Source organism: Aulonocara stuartgranti (assembly GCF_965226115.1).
Source record: "Aulonocara stuartgranti genome assembly, chromosome: 1".
NCBI classification, from domain to species: Eukaryota; Metazoa; Chordata; class Actinopteri; order Cichliformes; family Cichlidae; genus Aulonocara; species Aulonocara stuartgranti.
In genome coordinates, this window is record NC_138939.1 from 9041187 (window position 1) to 9063799 (window position 22613).

The window sequence follows — 22613 nt, forward strand, 5'->3', positions numbered from 1 at the left end:
TCTGTAATGATTATTAAAGTTTAAAGCATTTATGTTTTTTTCCCCATTCTGTGCCAGGGCATGAAGCATAGTTTACATTTTTATAAAGACAAGACTTTGCAATCCCTCATGCTCTGTAGTGTACTGAGTTACACATTTGCCTAATAAGCAAAAGATACTCAGTTTGATCCCGGGAAGAAACACAAATCCCGCGGGAGTTGCGTCAGGAAGGGCATTTGGCGTAAAAATATGCCAAGCTACCCGCATGCGGAAACCCCTTGTGAATAAGGGAGCGGTCGAATGTCGCCTTTGAATAAACATTCACATTAACCTAATCATTAATCAGAAGCAACGTGGTTTACAAGCTGTGTCGTGATGTGAAATAGCTTTCCGTAATTTCCCTACAGTCTTATATAACTGCATAGTCATACGTTTTATGTTTGGGTTGTGTGGCATAAGCACCGTGTGTTGCTTTTCTTCCCAGTATTGTTAAGAAGAGTTACACAAACCATACCAAGTCTCAACCTTTCCAGTGGATTTACGGAATAATTCCATGAGTGGAGGTCATTCCAAACCTGTTTCATTGACTCCATAAATAATGCATTATCTTAGTGATCATGAGTCGTTGTTAAAATGAAGTAGGTTTGCCTCTATTAAAGAGAATGCTTACCATATCATTTTAACTAAATTGAAAGACTTAATGATGTGTGAGAAGAAGTTTAAGAGGCTGGCCCTGCGGTGCTTTAAGCTTAAAATACAATAAAACAAAAATGGGAGCTAATCTTTTGTGCGAAAATACAAGTCTACTCTCTTTGCTTTAAAAGTTGTCCATATTGCGTAGAATACCTGGTGAGATAGTTATTTATACCCATTATTCTTTAAGCCCCCTCTCCATGCTGAAACAGGGTCCGGCAGAATGTGGGTCGGGTGTCAACAGTGGGGAGTCCACGCTTGGAATTCTTTTGAACCATTTTTTTTTTCAAACCATATTCCCCATCAGAACACTGCAGATTTTAAAGTGGTCATTGTTCAGTAGAGTGCCTCACATTGGCAGTTTTTCTTCATTTAATGGTTTTAGATTGAAATTGTGTTCGAGCACACACGGACACACTAAGGCTTGTACTTGAAAGCACTTGAAGACTTAATGATGATTCCACGCAGGCTCTACACCCATTCATGATTTGTGTTGTCAGATGTAAGGTTGCGGGAGCTTGGCAGACAGTGAGTGAGTGGTGTGGGCAGGTGGACCCGTTGGTCCTCAACACACGAGATCCAGGTCATGTGAGCCTTGGCACACTTTAGCCCGAGTGCACAGCATGGTGTCTGCACGTACCAATAAATCTGATATGTTATGTGCAGCCTGTAAAATTCTTTGCTGACAGAGACATTGATAGGGATTGAAGATTTTCACGACTTTTGGACTTGGAAGTTCAAGTTTCTGGTGACTACTTTCTGAGCTTACCTCATTTGGAACTGAGTGCCACTTGTCACTTGCCTTCTTCATAAGTTTTCCCTTTCAATTCTGAAATCCCCTTCCCCCTCTTTTGCTTCTCCCTTCTCCTCCTTTCTCCCTTCCTATCCTCCATCTGTTTGTTGCGCTCACCCTGTGGCCTTGTGTCAGTTGCGGCTGATGAAACGAGGCTGCATTTGAAGTGGGCCACGCTGGGGGGTGTTTTTAGTGACACTGATGGCCACTCCACCCTAAAGCCCTACCCTCTGTATAGAAAAAACCCCCTCCATGTCCAGTCTTGCCAAGCTACCACTCTCCAAAGCCTGGATTAGTTTTTTTCTTCAGCTGAACTTTCATCAGTTTGTGAGGAGCGCAGAAAAAAAGCAAAGGTACATCAGTCGACAAATGCAACTCAGAAGTGAATCACAGTGGAACTTCTGGCCCCAACTCCTCCTGTCTCACAGTTGGTTGCTAGGTCTTTGATTTGTTTTTGTTTTGTTTTTTTGAAAGTAGAAAGGTTTTTTTGGAAATAGGCCTAAAGCTTTTAAACGCATTCCCTCAGCCTCCAAGTCTGATAAAAGACATGGCAGGTTTTGCGCCCCCTTCATTTTTCGTTTTTCGCTTCTGCTGTTGTGCTTTTTCTTTCCTTGTCGTTTTCACAAAGCAAGGGCCCTTGTCTAGAAGCTGAAAGCACCTTTCAAATGCAGACTCCTCTTCCTCTTTCTCTCCTTCTTTCTGTTTTCTCCCTGTGCGTTTTCTTTTCCCACCGCTGCCCTCTTGTGCGTGCTGTGTGACGTATGCCCCTCTCCCATTGGGCTCTACCCCCTCTGTGCTCCCAAGGGACCAAGGGCCTGTTGTTGCTCTTTGAAGAGGCTGGGAGAAAAGTTTGGAGCCACACTCTAAAGAGAAGAAAAGCACTGGCCTTTGGGAGGAGGGGTACCACCTGGCCATGGAGGGGCTTGGCGATTTTCTTCTTATTTTCCCATGAGAAGATGCTGTAGAAGTCTTGGGCTGACATCAGCGTAGCTGGGGGACTGGGAGGTTCAAGGAAGTGGACGTGGCTTTAATGTCACATCAGGCATCATGTGTCAAAAAGATTCCTGAAAGCTGGAAGAGTTTCTCCTGTGTGACAAAGCAGAGTGGATAACTCTCAGCTGTTGTGAATGGTGTCTTCTTTATGTCAAAGAATGTTGAGGTTTTGTGTAAGATTGAGCTCTAGTAGCATTTAGACACTTGATCAGGGTTACTTGTGTTTCTTTTTTATTAAATCTAATGAATCAATTTCCATATATTTCACCATATTATACCTACAACGGAATTTATTAAGACGTAGAAGTCTTTAACATATTCTTTGTGAAGGAACTGTCACTGTAGGTCTCAGTAGACATAAAATTATTAACATGTCATTAGCCAGAGTGAAATGCTCATGTATGTGCATATCTGTTCAAGCGTGTGCATGTAAGTGTGCAGTGTGTCTGGAGTCAGCTGTCCGGATGCACTTCACAGATCAAAGGCTTCCACGGGAATGTGCTCTGAATCTCAGGGGATTAGCAGCTGAGATTGTGCTTTGTTTTCCCAAATATATGCTCAGTACGGAGCAACGGATAGCTGTTGATCAAAGTGTCTTTCTGGCTGGAGAGTTTTGTTCCGCACTTGAGGGTGGCATTTATTTCACGACTCGAAAGAATGGATAGAGGATGTTCTCCTCTTTAGTCTCCCTGTGGATTGAAATGGCTGATAAGTAGTAAACAGTATGGATGGTGCGACTCTAATTACAGAGTTTCTTTAACTGACGTCATTATCTTTTTTGATGTGTTTCTGCATGGGACATGCTAAACTTATAAATGTTTTGCTTTTTACATTTTTGACAAGAAACATGAAGTTATAAATAAGAGTAATAAAATGTAAAACATGTAGATAGCTAGAAGTTTCTCGGAGCCAATTGCAAAATTTTGAAAATTGAGAGGAAGAGAAAGCTGTGGTCTGATATGTTGTAGTTATTTTTCCATGTTTTTCTTGCGTAAAGCGAATGCAAAACTAGACTTTCATACTTCCGGGATAGGCGGCGTTGTGTGCATGGGTCTGGGAGAAAACTCTAGGTGACTGGGGACCCTGCGGTGGTCCTGGGGTTTCTGTGGGAGCTCAGTGCTCAATTTAATCACCCACTTAAAAGGCTCAGCTGAAGTGGGTGTTTAAGTGTTTAAACCCTGAATAATTCTCTGTTGTTTGTTTATCGGGTTCCCCTGCGGGTTGCGCTGTGGCCCATGCAGTAAGTGCTGAATAATTTGACTGAGCACTCAAACTGACTCTCATATAAGACAAGATTAACATCTGCATAAAACTGCGATCAAGCTCTCATGAGTGTGTAGTGAACATGCACACTTGTGGACCATGAAACGCAGAAGCACTCACTGATATACATACACGCACTATCCATGTGTTTATCCTGTTATGTGAATCTATTTATCACAGCTAATAGTCTCAGTGTGATTCTCTTCCGCATCTTTGTCTTACAAACTGGACCTAGGGAAATGCCACTGATGGAGTTCACAGCTTCCTTGAACCCTGCTGGTGTATTTATCCTCCTTGTGTTTGTGCTCTTTGGTGACCAGGGCTCTAAGGCCACCTGAGGTGGAGGGAATGGAGGAAGTGGGTTTAGGTAAACAGAGGTGGGAGAGCATTGTGCCTCTTACTGACAGAGGTTCCAGGGCTCCTCAACTTTTCCTGTGGCGCCAGGGATGGAGGAGGTCTGGATTGTCTGTTAGGGGATGTTTTTAGTGGAAGGAAAGTTAAACAGAAGATCAACCCTGCTGAAAGGAAAGCTGTCCACCCCCGGTGTGTTTATTCTCCACAGGTGCCACAATCCAAGGAGGACCTCACCCTGTAGGCACTGAATGGAGAAGATCAGCCCTCTGCTCCCCAAAGAGCCATTTACCCTGTCTTTCAAACTCACAACTTCTTCGCTTAACTTTTTCATAGCAACAGAAATGTCCCACTCACATGTAAAAAAATTCTTAAATGTAGGATTTGTACGTCTTTAGGGACTGCAGTCTAATTTTCAAGCTCTTTAGACTTACAACATGGTCTGAAATGTAAATATAGGTTTGGCTGTGGGTTTATGAGAGATGATGTGCAAGTCTTATTACCATAGGCGTGTATTTAGAGTGTTAAAGTGTCCTGTTTTTTACCATCAAATATTTCCTCTTCATTTTAGACAACTTTATATTTGGAACCCAATTCAAACAACATTAAATTAAATCCCCTTCTGTCTAAATTGAAACCTACATTTGTGTATATTACTCTGATCTTCTCATTGTCATTGTTCATAAAGGATGTTAATGCTTCCTGTATGCTATTTATGGCAATTACGATTCTGACACAATGCAGCTGGTCTATTAAACCATTAGGAATTTTATTTTTAATTTTATCTATGCTTTAATATGAACAATGTTAGTAAAATGTGGAAGCAGTTTGCAATTGTGTAACTACTCCACTGCAAGTTCATTATGGTGAGCAGTGACACAAGCCACTAATTCCAGTCAGCTATGAATAGAAACGTGCCTCTGGCACCAGCGCGCTTGTATATAGTAGTTGAAGTGTCTATTTCTGCTGCTATGTTTACTTGCTAAGTTGAAACACTCTCTGTAATTACAGAGATTATAAGTCCACAGTTAAAAGGTCAGATGTGAGCGATGTTTTGAGGTGGTGGCTTGTGGCTGGCAAGATGGCTGCTCCAAACATGCTGCGCGTTCATGTGTGTGTGAGTGCATGGGCATGAGTGTGCACAGGCAGAAAGGAAGAATTTGGCCACCTTGGTGTTGAGGTCAGTCCCATCTGGTCAGCATGCACATGTTAGAGGTTTTCATAACTGCCACCTACCACGCGGAGTCCCACTGTTTATTACAGTGACAAGGTTTAGTATTTGGCTTTGAATAAATGCACCAGCAACTGTCATTTGGGGGAACTTGATTACAAAGATCTGATTTTATGGCATTTAATCTACAGGTTGTTTTCTTGTGTATGGTGGCTGGAATGAGCCCAGAAGGCAGACCTAAAAGAGACCTTACAAAACTAGCTTAGTAGATGAAATATTTGGTGTGTGCCAGCTTTTAATCCGACATGTAGTATATCCAATAATGAAAAATTGCTCAAAAAGAGTCCTTTCTTAAAACATTACAAACTTACATACAAATTATGATTTTGTTCAGAAAATGTAAGATTTTAAAACATCGTGGAAACATCATCATCATGCATTTTATGCTATTTTGGAGCAAAAACTTTAAACTGTAGCCACTGGCATGTGAAGTTACTGGGGTGGATCTTCTCATTTGTCTTTGGTAAAAGGCTGAAGTGCCTGTCACTGTCTTGCTGCCCTCGAGGTAGACTTCTTGACTAAAACCCTTTTCCTCCCACACTTTGCAGTACTTGAGACTGGCGTCTGAAGCCACCCAGACGACTGAAGGACTGTCTCTCCTCAAAGAGAGCTTTGACTAATTACTAAAACCCTCTAGACACAATGTAACACATTGAGTCTTGCACTCAGACACGGAAGCAAGAGTGTTTCCAAGCATTTGTCTTAAATATATAATCCATCCTATTTTGCAGTAATGACTGACACATTTGGCAAATACCATATTCTGTTAAAATGCACAGCCTGGTTCTCCTGGAGAGCTACTAAAAGTAAACTAGCTAACCTAGAATGGTCTCTGAAATAACGTGTTAGTTACAAATGTGATGGACACAGAAACACCTTCACATTGGTGCTTTCCTCCACCGTACTTAACCTGGATCATACAGATCTTTACATCACTAGATTTGCCAGTCTTACATGATGAGAATCTCTGTCAGTTTATAACTCTTAGCTCTAGTGCAGCTCTTAAGTCAGATCAGTAAATAAAACAAAATAAAACAAAACAAGAAAAACCTCCACCAGATGATGACCTATGCCAATGCCCATATACTCAGAAGCTGCTTCAGCCTAGCAATGAAATTGTTCTTTATACAAATGCTGCTGAAGTTTTGACCTCTTCTTTACACCTTGGAAGTAGTTGTGCCAATATATTTGGCAAATTACCCAACCATAGTGCATGCATGCACTCGATAACCCCAGAAGAACTGCTCTGCCCTTTTTGCCAAGAAAGGTTCAAAATGGAACAAATTTCATGAGATATCTAACCACATACGCTTTTGGAGATGAGGTGTGTCATTTTGTGTAAGACACCCTCTCTTCTCTTTTAATCTGCTCCTATTCTCTTTTCCCTATTCTTTGGAACTGGGCTTGGCTCTGAATTCAGAGGGCCATAATGTTGTGATTTGTTACTTTTGGCAGTCGGGAACCACCTGTAAATCAAGGCCAAGCGACAGGCCGTCTCCATTCTCTTCCAAACTGTAGCTTTCACTTGAGAATTTACATTCCCAAAATGCAGTTCACTGGCTGGTTGAGAACATGTTATAAGGATTAACCTCTTGCTCATATCCCATTTAACTCTCTTGACTCCCAAAGAAAAAGTTTAAATAAAAACCTTGCTTTCTGTTCACATGTAATCTTTATGTCTGTCTGTGACTGTTCTCTATGAACTCTGTTAACTAGAAGTTCAACTGTAGACATCTCAGTAAAAGAAGACGCAGAATGACTACGGTTAACATGTTGGAGTGGTAACTGCTGTAAAGCATGCGTGCTAATAGTTTTGTTTACAGCTTTGGCAAAGTATATCTAATCCTGGCAGAGCTGGCTCTGTTATTTTTTAATACTCTACAATATCTCAAGTAGGGTTTGAACAAAGTAAGAAAAGTTTCCTAGATGAAGCCCAATATTTCTCCCGTTGTAGGAAACGAAACAAACGTGATGAGTTGTCTAAATTGCTGTAGGGGCGATCATGGCGTTAGACTCTTGATCTTGACACCATGCTTCCCCCCTCTCCTGTCTGGCAAGATGTGGCTTTGATAAACACTGTGATACATGTTAATCGCAGTGGTTACATATTTTTCAAAAGCTAATCAAGGTTGTTACCTCAAGTAACACGCAGGGTTTACTGCCCGAGGGGCTGGCTGAGTTGTAAAAGCTTATCTTTGCAGGTGTAAAAGTTTTGTAAATGGGTCATTAAAGTGTTGGCCAACTTCACACATAGAACACAAAAAAAGCGAGAGGGGGAGGGAGATTACTTTGGATCAGCATGTTTCTGAAGCATAGAGATGAGGGCTGTAAATCTCTGCTAATATTCCACTGAGCCTTTCAGGAGGCAGCCTTTGATGTGGGTGAGGTAATGTGACCAGCAGTGTTTGCAATGTTAATCTGACGTGGAGAAATGACTGGTGGCTGTGCACTATCGCTCCACAAAGGAAAGGCATCCAATCGCTGCCCTTGATGGTGGTGTAAAAAAACAAAAACAAAAAAGCAATAACAACAAATGAATTTGAAGAGAAAGCCAACACGTGTGCAAAATTTGCACTTTCACCACACGGACACGTGTCGTTTAATTTAACATACAACACACAGGGCAAGGTCTGCTGAGCCACACCATATGCAAGGATTTTTTTTACCCTGGTGTGTGTGTGTGTATGTTTGTGTGTGGAGAATCTCTCCATGACCTGTGTTGTGAACTGGAGTTAACACGGTAAGCCCTCCGGCATGTGCAGCCTCCTCAAACCCTTCCAGCTTTGTGTATTGCTGACCATGCACACTTTAATCATAGAGCTGCTTCCTCCAACCTGCCTGGTGATGGATCCAAACTCTGTGGCTATAATTTCCTTCCTGGGGTGCAGGAAGAGAGGTGGGTGTGCCGTGACTGAGGGGGTGTCAGGCATGGGGCCGCCGAGTCTGCAGAGAGTGTGTATGTCTTTGAAGCTCCCTCTGAGACGTCAAATTACACATTTAGCCCTGTTTAGTCGACAAAGTTTAAGGAGTTGCAATTGCTCAATTATTCTTTAGGTTTGTTATCCACTCAACTTAAGTGTTGCTCTTTCTGTAGAGGGGGTGAAAAATCAACGCAGACAAAGTGGTTGAGATGAAGGAGAGGAAACACTTTTTCACATTGTGTAATCTGATTATAAGCCTTCTGTTGTGTTTTTGTTTCTCATTAAACCGGTAACAGTGTTGGTCAGCTGTGTAGTATGTTTACTATACAGTACGTCTAGCATACGCCAGATGTACCGTAAGGTGCTTCAGATTAAAAGCATCCACCAGATAGCAGTTATTTTGTGAAAGGGTGCATGTGAAAGGCTCAGCATCAAAAGATTTTCTTACTGTGACCCCTTGGAAAGGCATTGAGTTTCTTATCAAAGGCATAAAATTGCATTGTAAAACAGAGCAGATATGACTTCCTTTTGGCATTGCAGACTACTTATGAAATGTGTCTTACGCATTTGTTCAGAGTGCTGCAGTGCTCTGAAATTTTAGACAGCCTAAGCATCTGTTCTACTGGAGTGATTTCAGTAAACTACTTCATCATATCACGATAAGCCTGGTAGTCTCTTTGTAAAAACAAAAAAACAGATTTATCATGTTTGGCTGGAGAGAAATGCAGAGACATTAATTTGCCATGGCTCTCAGGCTGTAGGTGGTTTAAAAATTGGCCCCATCTTCCTACCCTCCATAAATGGGACCGTCTCACGTCAGCTTTGCTATGCTATATGATTATCTGAGATCTTTATTTCATGTGTGAAAACTGATCCCCTTTGAAGCCTCACTCAGAGGCAGTGCATTGCTTCACTACCTCACATCAACACCCTCTATCTTGGCTCCATCTCAGAGCGTCATGTTTTACTGCTACGTAGTGTTTTGAATGAGGCTGTTTAATGTTGCTGGAAGGTGAGGAGCACTCCAGCATAAAGAGCTGAAAAAGAAGCTTGAATCCAGGTCTAAACTGTTTTTTGATGATTATTGGTGGTCCATTTTTTTCCTTCAGCGGCACCACCGTGACGCTTAGCATACATAGGATAGGTACTGCTCCAGATTCCAAGAGGTGTGTAGCTCAGTCCTTTGAAATTGCCTCACTTTACTTTTTAGGATGGTGAGGGGGGGAGGGGAGGGGGTCCTCTCTTGAGGTAACACTACACCTATAAGCTAATTTGCAGTTCTAAAACTAATAAGATTTTTTGTGGTTGTTTTACTCTTGGTTTTCAGCACTGGGGCTGTGTGTGTGTGCTTTGGAGCTTCGGAAAAATCCCCATGCTATACAGCTGTTTTCTCCATTAGTAATTCATGAACTTTCCTAATGGCTTCAGTCCAGGTTACTCGGAATCAGTCAAAATCATTCCGGTTGCCAAGTGGACTAGATTTATGGAAATATGTATAAATATATGGTGACAACTTCAGTGTGTCTTCACATACCTGGTATGAGGATGCGCAAGTCATATGTTTGTATTCTGTGATATGGCCTGTGAATTAACATATATAAATGCAAATATTGAACATGTTGTGGTTGCGAATCTTTTACAAGTGAGAGTAATCACTTCTCACTTTCTGCAGTACTCTTCTTCACCCCCTCCAGTGCCTGGTGGCTTTTATGTAAGTGTCAGTGCCCTCAGCCCTCCCGTGTTTGAAAGACTCAGGGAAGCAGCCATACTTGGAGAAGCATCGCTGCTATTTCCACTTTCTGCCTGTCTTGCCTGTTTGGCTAAATGGCTGTCTGTGTGCATTGCTCGCCGCTTCAAGTCCGCACCGCTGCTCAGAACTGTGCAGCTCTGAAGGTGTTTTCTTGCAACGGAGGGAGGGCCGCAGTTCTAATGAGATTTTTCCTGGGTTTTGATGGAGTGCCAGTAGTGCTGCCATTGCTCTCGAGGCCTGACTCCACTGAGCCCTGGCGCGCGATCAGGGAGAGCTGTCGTCAGTCGCATAAATTGTCAGCCTGTGTGGTGGGTCATGAAGGCAGACAGCATAGAGACCAAGAAGCCTTGTGGGACTTTCCCCACAATCACATACAAGTACATATTACTTGCACTTTAATGTACCCTTTTCCTTCAAACACAGACTTGAAGAAAAAGTGGCCCAGTGGGGTCCATGTCTGCAGTGCCTGTGTAAGAATGACACTAGAGGCAACTTTCTAACTTACCTCTGCAAGTTGGTTCTGTGCTGACATGTGCTCACTTTTTCACTTTTGTTGTCTCCTTGCTCTATCCAGGGAGGCAAGACCAAACCCACTCAGTTACTGGAAAAACAGTATATGAGGCAAAAACAGAGTTTGGATGATTGTAACAAGCTAGAATGTCAATATTTGATATGACCACAGTTGTTATTATTTTGAACTCCCTTAGACAAGCTTTCTTCTAAATTCTTTAAGTTGTCTTCTGGAATATGTTTACAGGCTTCTTGAAAGACATTCAAAGCTCTTCTTTGGATGTGGCTGCCTTTTGCTTCATTTTCTGTCAAGATGATCGTGCACTTCATCAATAATGTTGAGGCTCAGGCTCTGGGGAGGCCAATCCATGAGTGATAGTGTTCCACTGTGTGTTTCTCTATCCAGGTATGGTCAAAGGAGCTTGCAAAGAAAAGCGTCTTGACTTTTTTAAGTTGCTTGAAGACGTTTCACCTCTCATCCGAGAAGCTTCTTCAGTTCTAAGGTCAAATGGCGGAGAGTCCCAGATTTAAACCTGATTTAAAGTCCAGACGCTTTTCTTTGCAAGCTCCTTTGACTACAATGACCTGGATGACTGAGAACCTTCACAGACCTATCCAGGTATGCTTTTACTGCCAGTGCAGTAAAAGCATACCTGGATATGCCTTTACTGCCTTGATATATGTTTGGGATTAGTGTCATGCTGAAAAATAAAACTGTTGCCAGTCAGACTTCCAGATGATTTTGCATGGTGGATATGATAGGCTGGTACAGAGCCTCCACTAGGTATTTTAAGACCTTTTATCTGGGTTAGGCTGGATAAAAGGTCTGTCCAGACATCACGAACTGCATCAGGGACTTATCTGATTATTTCAGGATTCAAATAAGGGATCCTTTGAGTCATTTATTTTTTACAATTTTCAGGTAGTAGTCTGGTGACCATGGGGATGGCTTCAAAAGGAAGATCCCTCACCTGCTTTCTTCGTTCCTTTCACGTCAGGAGCTCGGATACTCTCTGGTCGTCAGCCTTCGTTTGTCTCCATTGGTTCCATCAGTGCTGTCTCTCGTTTCACTCTGACATCCTGGTCTGTTCGTAACACCGATTCCTTTCCAAATCCGCCTTTAGCACTCCGGGTGTTACTAAAGTAAACTGTGTGCCCCTTCCTACCCATTGTCAGGTCTTTGCCACATTTGGATCTAGCCAAAACACAATCCATGTGTCTCACCCCGCACTGACATTAATCTCAGAAAATATTATTTTAACTGCCAACAAGGCCAACGTTTTAGTACCGTGAGGTTGTCTACCCGAAGCAAGATGAAAATAATTTGTAAAATGTGTTAATAGGACTGTGGCATTTTAATTTAATTTCCTTCAGAATGTGCTACAACAAATTATTTAGAATTAAATTGGCTTCGTATCAGGTTGGGCTATGACAAATATATCCATATTAGCTTTGATTCTGTCTCATGCACACTGCTATAAAAACTTTAAACAGTCTTCAGCCTGACAGCTCCATTGTACAAAGATGTCTGATTGCATCTGTGTGGGAACTGCCTAGTGAACTCACAGGGAGCTAGTGGTTTCATGTGTGTTGCCTCCTGCGAAGGCTACCCAGGCAGCTTTGTTTACAACAATGGGGGCGATCGTGGCTCAAGAGTTGGGAGTTCGCCTTGTAATCGGAAGGTTGCCGGTTCGAGCCCCGGCTTGGACAGTCTCTGTCGTGTGTCCTTGGGCACAAGGACGGTGGTCAGAGGCCCCGGTGGCGCCACTGTCCGGCAGCTTCGCCTCTGTCAGTACAGCCCAGGGTGGCTGTGGCTACAATGTAGCTTGCCGTCACCAGTGTGTGAATGGGTGGATGACTGGTTGTGTAAAGCGCTTTTGGGGTCCTTAGGGACTAGTAAAGCACTATACAAATACATACAATTTGTAAGGTAGTTGAAGTACATTGCTACGATGTTAATAAACAGTGACCTCATCATTTTCCCTTTAGTTAACAAATAAATATTAGAAATTTGTATCAGTCATCGTTTTTTTGTAGCTTGCTACCTTTGGATTTGGACTTTGCTATCTTACACATATTGCCAATTTAAATAAAATAGTGTGACGTTAACCTGCTTTTACCATTGACCCGCCCATTTTATGAGCACTCTCTTATTTTGTAATTTAACAGCCAAAATCACAAAATAAGTAGTAAATTATAAAACATCTTTAATAAAGAGTTAAACATGGACAAAGAGGTATGTAAACCCGCCATCTATGTCTAGACTATCTAAAGACACATTTTCTGACTAATGGGTTTTGGAAGGTTGAAATCTTTTCAACACAGTTTTAGCACCAGATAATATTTTATTTTTAGTTTGCTTTATACTAATGTAACCCCAATCAATGAAACAGATGATGTTAATTTGGCATTGTTTTTTATAACATCTAACAGCTGACAGTTTTGTTAATAAATAAGACAAATAAAAGACATTTAAAGTTGTAACACTGTATATGATGTTAGCACAATAAATATTATTAAACATTTCATCCGTCTTTGGCACTTCCAAATCCATATTTATAAAGTGTACCGTTGATGAGGTTTCCAAAACAGTTCCAATGGCCAAACTAAACAGGCCTTCAGACCAGTGAGCAATGTAGATGGGATGTTGTAATGGGACTGGCACACTGTGTTCTGTGTTACAGTCCAGTAATAAATCACTTTCTGGTGAAGGGGATTGAACAACTTTAAACGCTCGAAGAAGCTCTGAAAGAACGGGCTGCTATTGAAAGCGAAATGCTTTATGCTCTGGTTTCCACAGAACATTTAACATCATGTCAGGAAATTGTTTTAGCTGGTCCCAAGTCGAGAAAAAAATGTTTGTTTGTGCCCTGGAGGCTGCAGTTTGGGCTGAATCCCACAGAGACACTACTGGAAAGTAACTCCATGATTGAGTTTTCATAAAACTGCCTCAATGAGAAACAGGAGTGCAAACACCTAATGCTGTAACACCTATTGTATAACAGAGTCAGATCAACAGTGCGTCAGTGTGGATTTTATGTCATTATGGAGGTTTAAATTTTGTCTAAGCTGAGGTTGTGCTACTGTAGATGAGAGGGGTGAAAGGGCATCTTCTCTTTGAAGCGCTCTGTCACAGTGACCTCTGCCCTCTGAATTTACAAGAGTCCCATAGATGCCCATTACTGCCTCATTTCTTTTCCAAATAAGATTGATGGCTCTGTTGTGGTTACTGTTTTACATGCATTTTCAAGATTATTGCGGACACGCACTGTGTGTGAATTTAATGAGACATGGTCTTCTCGTTTGATAGCCCTGAGCATTCAGACTCATTACGTGTTTGTAAATGTTGCATCAGTCGAGCCTCGTCTCCACTCATTAGTTCAGAAATACATTTCAAGAGGATGACCAGCATCGCAGTTTAGGGCAAATCCATGTTGAGCTTTTTCATTTCAAATCCAACCAGCACGAATGAGTTCAAACTTTTATTTTTGTGGTTTTGAAAAATGTGACTTTTATATTTAAGATCAACTATAGCTGCTAGTATGTGATTTTAATTGCATTTTTTAATGTATTCATTATGTGCAAATGAGTATTTGTTGTTTCTATTTCAGGTGTTTTTTGGTGGAGTTTTTGACTCGTATTGCATCTAGAATTGGGTGATAAAATAACAAAAAAGAACATTTGTGTAGCTGAAAAGAAAAGATAACTAGAAACAATCATCTTTTATTTGGAATGACATAACAGTTGTGTTGAGGACGTTAAACAGGGACCTGTAATTCTTATTTCCAGCTCCACCTTTTTTTCTTCAATTATTCAGAATAATCTTGGCTATCTCATATTGGCCGTTTGTGAATTCCCTCAGCTCACTCTCTCCCTTTTAAGGCAACCCTCTCATGAAGCCAACTTTCTTCTAATTGGCCGCCTGTTGCAAACAGAAGGTTTAAACAGCAGGTGGGTGGGGCTTTGGTTGTTACATCCATAGCAGCATGTTTGAGATGACCTTATAAAGACTGAAGAGCAGAGTCTAGTGAGGATTTGGCTTGTGAGAATTACTTGTATATATGCTGACCTCGTTATTTGGAAACTTTGACTGCATATTATATAAATAGGTCACATAAAACGCACAGATAATCCAAGAATCTTAGTTTTGCAGTAAAAATCTTCCCTTTTCTGTTGCTAAACAAAAAAATTGCTTTATTGTTCTTGTGACCAATTGAGTGGTGGGAAACCTTGAAGCAAACAATGTTTATTTTTAGAACTAAATGGCATTTTGGTGATTTGATCCATCATTGCCAAAGACAGAAGTTATGCTTCAAGGTAAAGTACTTTTGTAAGTCAGATTTAACCTTTATATCTTTATACTTGACAGCTTTACAACATGAAGTTTTTAATTAGACTGTCAAAAATAATCATTGACATGCTACATGGAAAAGGGAAATGCACTTTAGAGGAGAAATAAGGTTGTTCTGTTCCAGTTTTAGAATTATTTCTGTTTGGTCTTTTGGTATTTTCACATCTATTTGTGGTTAGAGAGTTTTGATCAGAGAAGAAGGCGAATGTGTTTGGATCTGCTTGTGTGTGGGTGTGTGCATGTGAAATTACAAAAAAAAAGAAAAAAATCCTGAGATATTTTCTTCTTAACACTGACCAGAGCAAATCCCAGAGAGTAACCCCAGCATGCTAATAATATAGCTCCCATCCATCACCACAGACAACAACCAATTAGTACATTCCTCTTCCCCCTTTTTCTCATGTTCTTGGCTAACCCCTCAATAATTCTGGATCATTCATCAAAAAACTGAAACACATTCAAGATGCTGTTTGTGTGCGTGCGTGAGGGTCTGTTTTTTGGTGCGTAAGGAATTAAAGGAATGTTTGTTGTGGATTGATTTTGTTTTTCTGGGGTTAAGTGACTGTGACAGTGTCTGTAAACCATCTGAATAGGTTCGCACACATCAACAGTCTCACTCCTTTGTGGCTTTTTCACTATCTGAGTTTAAAAATGAGGTGGAATTATGTATACTGATATAAAAAGAGAAGTCAATACTTTATCTAGTAATCATGCAGTGTTATTCTGTATTATTTTAGCACTTTAGTAGTGAGATATGTGTACTGTGGAAGGGAGTCTCTGTGACTGGGGCAAGTAGTGATTAACCGAACTCAGGCTGAATAATTTTCTTTAAAACAAGAGACTTTGTATAAGAAATTAAAACTTCCACTAGTAAACACTAGTATTATCAGACCTATAATGATACTTTATTTAAGATAACTGCAGCTTACTAGAACATTTACTGGAAATCCCAGGGATAAGTAACCTCAAAATCAAATTCGTATAATTTTCCTCTGGCCGATTCTCCTGTGAATCAGCCAGGTGTGAGTTGCCCAGATTTGCAGACATCTTCTGTAGAGCAGGGTCATGAAGCCAAGTTGGAATCTGTGTTGACCTACTCATACCAATAACAAACAGATTTTTCCCAGGTCTCTGCTTTGGGGTATTAGTCTATCAGCCCTTGTCCTGTGGTTAGTTGTATTCTCTTCCTCGGGCCACCCACGGTGTTGTAACCTAGCCAGTAGTAGACTGAGGAGAGTAGGATCAGCCAATTTGACCCTTTACCACACTGGAGTACTCAGAAATCTGCTCTCACACTGTAACACACCTGTCTTTCTCACATTTATGATCACAGAAGGCACAATAAACATGCACGTTGTTTTATAAAGTTCGTTAACAGTTGTCTGGGTTAATCATCGCCAGTGACAAGTCTGCTTTTTAACACATTTTGTGCAGTTTTAACAAGCTTTTCTTTTGCAGGGGTTTATGTGCAACGAAAAACATTCATGCATTTATATGCATTTGTCAGCCTGTGAGTAATGATTTTCAGCTGAACGAATGTGTTGCCACATGGATACCTGAGCCAGACTTTTCCATAGTAAACTCTAAGGATCACATATCCCTCCAGCCTCTGTGGTATGCACTAACAGTCTGAGCTTCCAGAAGAGGGGTCCCAGGTGAAAATGTCCCAGGATAAAAAGAAATCCCCAAGCCTGCTGCTGTAGTGAGAGTCTGACACTGAAATAGCCAACAGTCTTTCTCAGAACCCGCTGACGGGTCAGTGGTAGTAATTTAAAAATTTCCTTCATAGTCTCAAATCTGACTGCCAGTCTTTTGCTTAGTTTGTTTCAGTCCTGCAATTACCAACCTCTTAAACTTTCCGCTGCTGTTTAAGCTCAGCGCGCACTTGTCAAACTTTGTTCATATATAGATATATAAAAGCTGTAATTTCGATTCGGCCATGTCACTCTGCGTTGAAAAGCAGTGGTGTGGATTTGCATCGTTAAAGATGTTTGTTTTTATGTGACAAAAATATGACGACTTTTGCTTTATGTGACTTAAAACAATGATATATGCATCTTTTTCTTTCTCTGCTCAGGACTCCATGGATGAAGCATGTGCTGAGGGGATTGGCAATGAACACTATCGTTTAGAAGGTAGGTCTCTCCCAATCTTTTTCCTCTCTGTGGTGAAATTAGTTGGAGTACTGTTTCAGTTGAATGGAAAAAAAACCCTATCCCAAAAACACTATTTGGAATTGAACTTCAGGTATTTGTGTGGCTCTTTGATCCAGTGCTTCATTCCTTCCTCCTCTGCTCCACACCCATTCTCTAAGCCCCAGCAATGTGCTGATGAAGTCCCTTTTACTTTCCCTCCTGCCTTTTCACCTCCTCCATCTCTCATCCGCCCCTCCCCAGCGGTGCACTGCAAAGTGCCTCCATTCCCCCATGTTTTTTCCCTGATGTGATGTGATCCTGGATTAAGAGCTCTGGGAGGAGAAAGTCTCTCCCTCCCATTTAAAGACACGATTGGACGTGAGGTGCAGGCAAAAATGTAGGGTCGAATGAGACCAAGCCAGAATCTGGAGGCATGTCAGAAAATTCCGTTTTACTTCAGTTTCACTTCAGTGGATAATAGCAGAGAGACAAGAGATAATGTGACTGATAAATGGAGTTTGAAATGATTTTTAGCAACTGGGCTAAACTGTGTATGGGCCAAGCCTGTCCTCCCTTCAAGACAGATGTTGCTAATTAGAGCATGCTGCTCTCTTCATTCACTTTGATTAATAGCCACAGTTCAAGACAGCTTAATAAAAGATTTCATAGTTTATGTGTCAATATCTACATAGTACTGACCTCTAAAAAATGTTGTTTTTGTTTGAGAAACAGAGTAGTTACAGATCTTGCTTAGATCTCAGGTTGGGCAAAGCTGATTATAGCTTGAATTGTTAAAATATTTCTATAGGCATTTGATATGTTCATGTTGTCTGTTTTCAGTCTTGAATAAATTGACCTTTTGTAAACATAAAAATGGACTACTACTAAAAATGGACTACCCTAATACGAGTAGCTGTGGAAGTTTTATAGCATTAACTCCATTTAGTTTGATCAGATCCAGTATCTATAGATTTCACTAAGATGAGTACAGATAAAATGGGAAGAGAGAGAGAAGAAATGACAGCACGAACAACAAAGAGAAAGGGCTTCTTTTGTCTTAAGGAAGTAAGTTAAAGAAAACATGCAGCAAAAATTGAGAAGAGGAAAAAAAGCTCAGTGATGAAATTAGCTTAAGGATTATTTACATCTGTACTGCTAGGATTCAAGAAAACCTACCGTTGCAAACTTTTTTAATATACTCTTTAACCTTTTGTTGAAAAAGAGAAACAGTCCTTTCCATCATCACATCCTTTCACATCTGGCTCACGTGTTGGATACACAGCGATTACAGCTGGTCACAAAACTGCTGGAGGAAAAGTTACCTTTCAATACAAGAAGCATCCCATCCAGGCCTTCCCAAAATCATGCTGGTTCTGCCTGTACATATAGGGGAGGGAGTGGGGGGCTGCTATGTGTAATAAAGTATTTTAGCTAAGCCGACTGAGTGTGATTGCTCATAGTGTGTGGCAGCTTTCCCAACCTGCCTGTGATGCTCTCTCCGTGTGTGTGTGTGTGTGTGTGTTTGCATAACGCGTATGCATGCAAAGTGTAGTGCAGTCACTGGAACGGCCTTGGCATGGATGGTGCCAGACTCGACTGCCCCCATCTTGCCCCTCAGATCTGATGTGCAGCCAATCCCGTAGCGGCAGCTTCACTCATAAAGAGTGGGCTTATGTCTGTGATTGGGAGGGGGTCAGAGGGGGGGAGGAGGGTGATAACAGATTACTGTTACTCCTCCCGGCATTTCATTAGCCGTGAGATAAGCATCTCACCACCATATTGAGCCTGCTTCGGAACAGATTTGCCTTCGCACACAATGTTCCCTTTGAGCACCTCAGATGATCAAACAGCAGGACCCCAAATGCTGCTTCTTTCCAAAAAGTTGGTAAAAGCTCCCTGGGATGATGCCTTTCATTTCTGGCATTTTCCCCTACCCAGGGATGAGACAGGTCTGCTTTGATCTGCTTTGGATCAGGAGGAAAGAAATTGGGCTGTTGTGTCTGCTCTGTTGGCGAGCAAACAAACAGTGTTTCAGATTTGACTTGGCTTAATTAATTAGTGATTCTGTTTTACAGCCGGTCTGATCCTCTTCCAGAAGGTTTGAGAATGGAACTTCAAAGTATGGTGGGAGGGGTTTGGGGAGGGTGGGGGTGAGGGGTGTGGCTTTATGGGTGGATACAGACTTTGTGGCTGTGATTGGGTGATGGGGATGGTGGAAGGGGAAACCTAAATGACCAGAGGTGAAACGTACTAGGGGCTACGGCTGAATACATCTGTGAGAATAAGGTAATGATGTGTCTGGGTAATTCATAGAGTTGTAAAGGTCCTGACTGGTACACCTCCTGATTCTCAGTTACATACTGTTTGTGTCTGTGGCATTGTGTTCTAAACAAATGCTTGATTTCAAAGCATAGAAGACAATTTTGGTTGCATTAGATCTGGGCTAACACGCAACACTGAAAGTTAGACTTTGAACTGAACAGCGACAGTTGAACCTTGTAATAGAGTAAAAAAACAACAACTCCTTCCTCAACTTTGACCTCATGTTTAAAGGCACTTCCACTTCACTCATTTCAAAGTCAAGGTTTATGAATTTATGTTTCTTTAGATACCAAAACATACAAAGAGTGGTTAACACAACTCTTTGATCATTTAAATACTCCACCGGTGAATTTCAGAGCTTTTATGTATCCCAGAAAAGGTGCTTGCTAATACAAAGTTAAACTAAACTAAACACGTTGTTGGAGACATTTAGCATCATCACACCAAATGAGATTAGAGATTAGTGGTGGTGGTGGTGCTGAAGTTGTCATGTTGTTTGTTCATAAGCTAATATTGCATTGTGACTTTTGGTAATTGCATATAATGTCACAACTGTCACAGCTGAATTAACTTGAGGAGAATATGTTTAAAATCATAAACAAATTTTCTCCAGTAAACCAAAAATCTTTGAAAAATCTCAATGGATTTTTTTCCCCAGGTAACCATGGCGATGCTTTCTTCCTGGTTGGCCTACAAAAACACATCATCCCTGAAGCACTCTATACAGACATTTGTGCCAACTGATTCATCAAAAGGCAGAGTCATGGAGCCAGTGCAGATGCATTCACATCAGTGGTAGATTTGCTTTCACACACAGTGTTCACTTTGAGCACCTCTGATCAAACAGCGGGACATAGCCTCACCTATGCTCACTGATTTGGGGTTGAAAGAACGCTTAGGTCTCGTGGTTTGTATTAGCACAACACTGTTACTTTGAACCCTGTCCAGGTGACTCTGTGTTCAGTAAAGAGGTGAATAACGATGTCATATTAATTGGTAAAATGTATGCGAGACATTTTCCACAGACTGTCTAACCGTGAGCCTGGATGGTGATGTACGGTATATATCTTTCCAATAAAATGGTGAGCTCTGCAGCACTGAGCTGGGCTCGGGGGCCTCTTGGAGACCTTCAGCTCTGTCACTTCCACCATTTATATTCAAATACTGGTTGCCATATTCTATCATGTTTTAGGCATGTTATGCCATTCAGTTTCATGTTTAACATCCCTTCTCAGGGTGAACCCACTGAGATGATATGCAATATATTGTAGCTAACGGCTTAAAACTATTACTATGTGTGTGGATGATGGAAGAGCTTTTGCCACCAGAGAATTAGGGCTGTCACAGTTTCAACGTTTCATCTCCCATCCTTGATTTTATTGTTTTGATTCTGTAGTACTTCTGCTCAATGGAATGATGAAGTAATGAACTCTTTGCCTAACTTCATGCAGAAAAATACAAAAGTGTTTTTTCAGTTTCTGGTAGAGGCTCCTTTAAATGTCTTTTAAAAAACAAGAATCACTTCCTTGTTTTTTTTTATCGCTGTAGGGACTTGACCCCACACTGTCATGGATCAGTTTGCTCTGATTGCTAACATGAAATGTTCCAAAAAGCATTTTTGAACTGTGAGAACCAAACTGTGCTTTGATTTTCTGCAGCCTTTGAGCATGATCAAAAACAGTGCAAATAAAACCTACAACTTCAGTGCACCTCAGCAGCCCAGTGGAAAAAAAAAACCCCAACCAAACAGAAAATCCAACCTAATTTGCAAGTTGTTCCTAAGCTCATCAAAGTGCTGTTCTGCTTGCAAAATATATAACTGGGATCAAATAAATAGAAATACAATTTAATGATAAAAAGTGTAAGGCAAAAACGGTTAAGAGTTTGGCTGTGTTTTTACATCCAGGAGCGCTGGAATGGATGACATGTCTTAATTGTGGCTGCCAAACTCGGAAGTCAGAGCTTACAAGGCGCACTTGATTGCAACGACATATCCTCAGGTTGTGGCTGCACCCAATGCTGCCATCCTCAGGCTCTCTCTTTTATCTTTGTGTGTGTCTGTGTGTGTGCCATTGCAGTGGCTTTACCCCCGGAGAAGACAGACAGCTGCTGTGTGGAGGAGAAGATGCAGGAGAGGGACAGCCAATCTCCCGCAGGGCCACAGAAACAGCTCCAGTTTGAAGTGAGTGTCAACACAAAACAGGACATTTATTACTTCCCCTCTCTGGATGAAACTAGGGCAATAGCAGGACACACAAATACACACTCACACACTGTATGGTACTGATTCAATGCTGGGCTGTTTCAGGAGTTGGAGTGCGCTGTGTCTGTGGAGGAGGATAACAGGCAGGAGTGGACCTTCACCCTCTACGACTTTGACAACAGCGGCAAAGTTACGCGAGAGGTAATCGCCTGCTTCAGTGGAAAAGCCTTTAATTGCCTAATGAATAAATAAAAGAAGACGTGATAATAAGACAGTGAATACATCCAAATAACTGCCAAAAACATGCACTAAATTTAAATTTAAATCCTTGAAACGTGAAATCTGTATTTGTTTATTCTCCTGCATGTTTCACACATTAAAGAGATTTGCACAGAAAAAGCCTGGCCGGCAGTTTGCTTATCCTGAATCATGTCCCACCTTAGGTTGGAATAAAAATCAATAACTTCCCTGTTCACTTCTTTTTGGTATCGCCACACCCGAAAGGGAAGCATGGATAGAAAAAGCCTGTAACCCAGTCTTACTTGTAAGAACTGAATCCAGCAAAGGTATGTGTTTCCGCTCCTGTGAGGCACCTTGTGGCTTGCGTCTGCCTGGTACAGATCTGAGAGAACATCGAGAAAGGCCCGTGTTTTTTGAGAACAACTTGAAACAGCGCAAAGAGACTGGAGCTGTCCTCTGTGTGGTTGGCTGTGCAGCTTTTTTGGCATTGCCTGTGGCTCCACGGCTCATGAGACAGCGGCTTGGAGGGGGGAAAGAAAAGCTTTCTTCTCCAGCTCTCTCTCTCTCTTTTTTTGTAATCCATTCACACAAATAAAAAGAAAAGGAAACCCAAAAATGACACGGGAAGCTTTTATTTTATTTTAATTGAAATTTTTTACATTTTGTCTGTGTCTGAAACCAGTATGTGGAACTGATCCCTGTAGAATTTATAATAGTCCTTTTTATGAGTCATAGTGGTATAGTGAGTAAAAATCATGCTTTTGCAGACTTGTGTGGTTCGGTCTTGATTCTTAGCAGTTATAGTGAAACCCTCTTACTTCCTAAAGACATCTGAGATGCAGCACATGATACGAGTCTGGACATTTTACTTCTGTACC

The 22613-nt window shown here is 41.3% G+C and overlaps 1 protein-coding gene across 1 annotated transcript in view; it reads left to right on the forward strand.

Annotated features, from left to right (window-relative positions):
* Positions 1–22613, forward strand: part of nkd1 (NKD inhibitor of WNT signaling pathway 1) — a 33309-nt gene that overhangs the window by 2553 nt on the left and 8143 nt on the right. The window contains exons 4-6 of the mRNA XM_082542205.1: positions 16913–16970; positions 21371–21474; positions 21601–21696. Coding sequence (XP_082398331.1) covers positions 16913–16970; positions 21371–21474; positions 21601–21696 — 258 coding nt within the window. The remainder of the gene's footprint in view (positions 1–16912; positions 16971–21370; positions 21475–21600; positions 21697–22613) is intronic.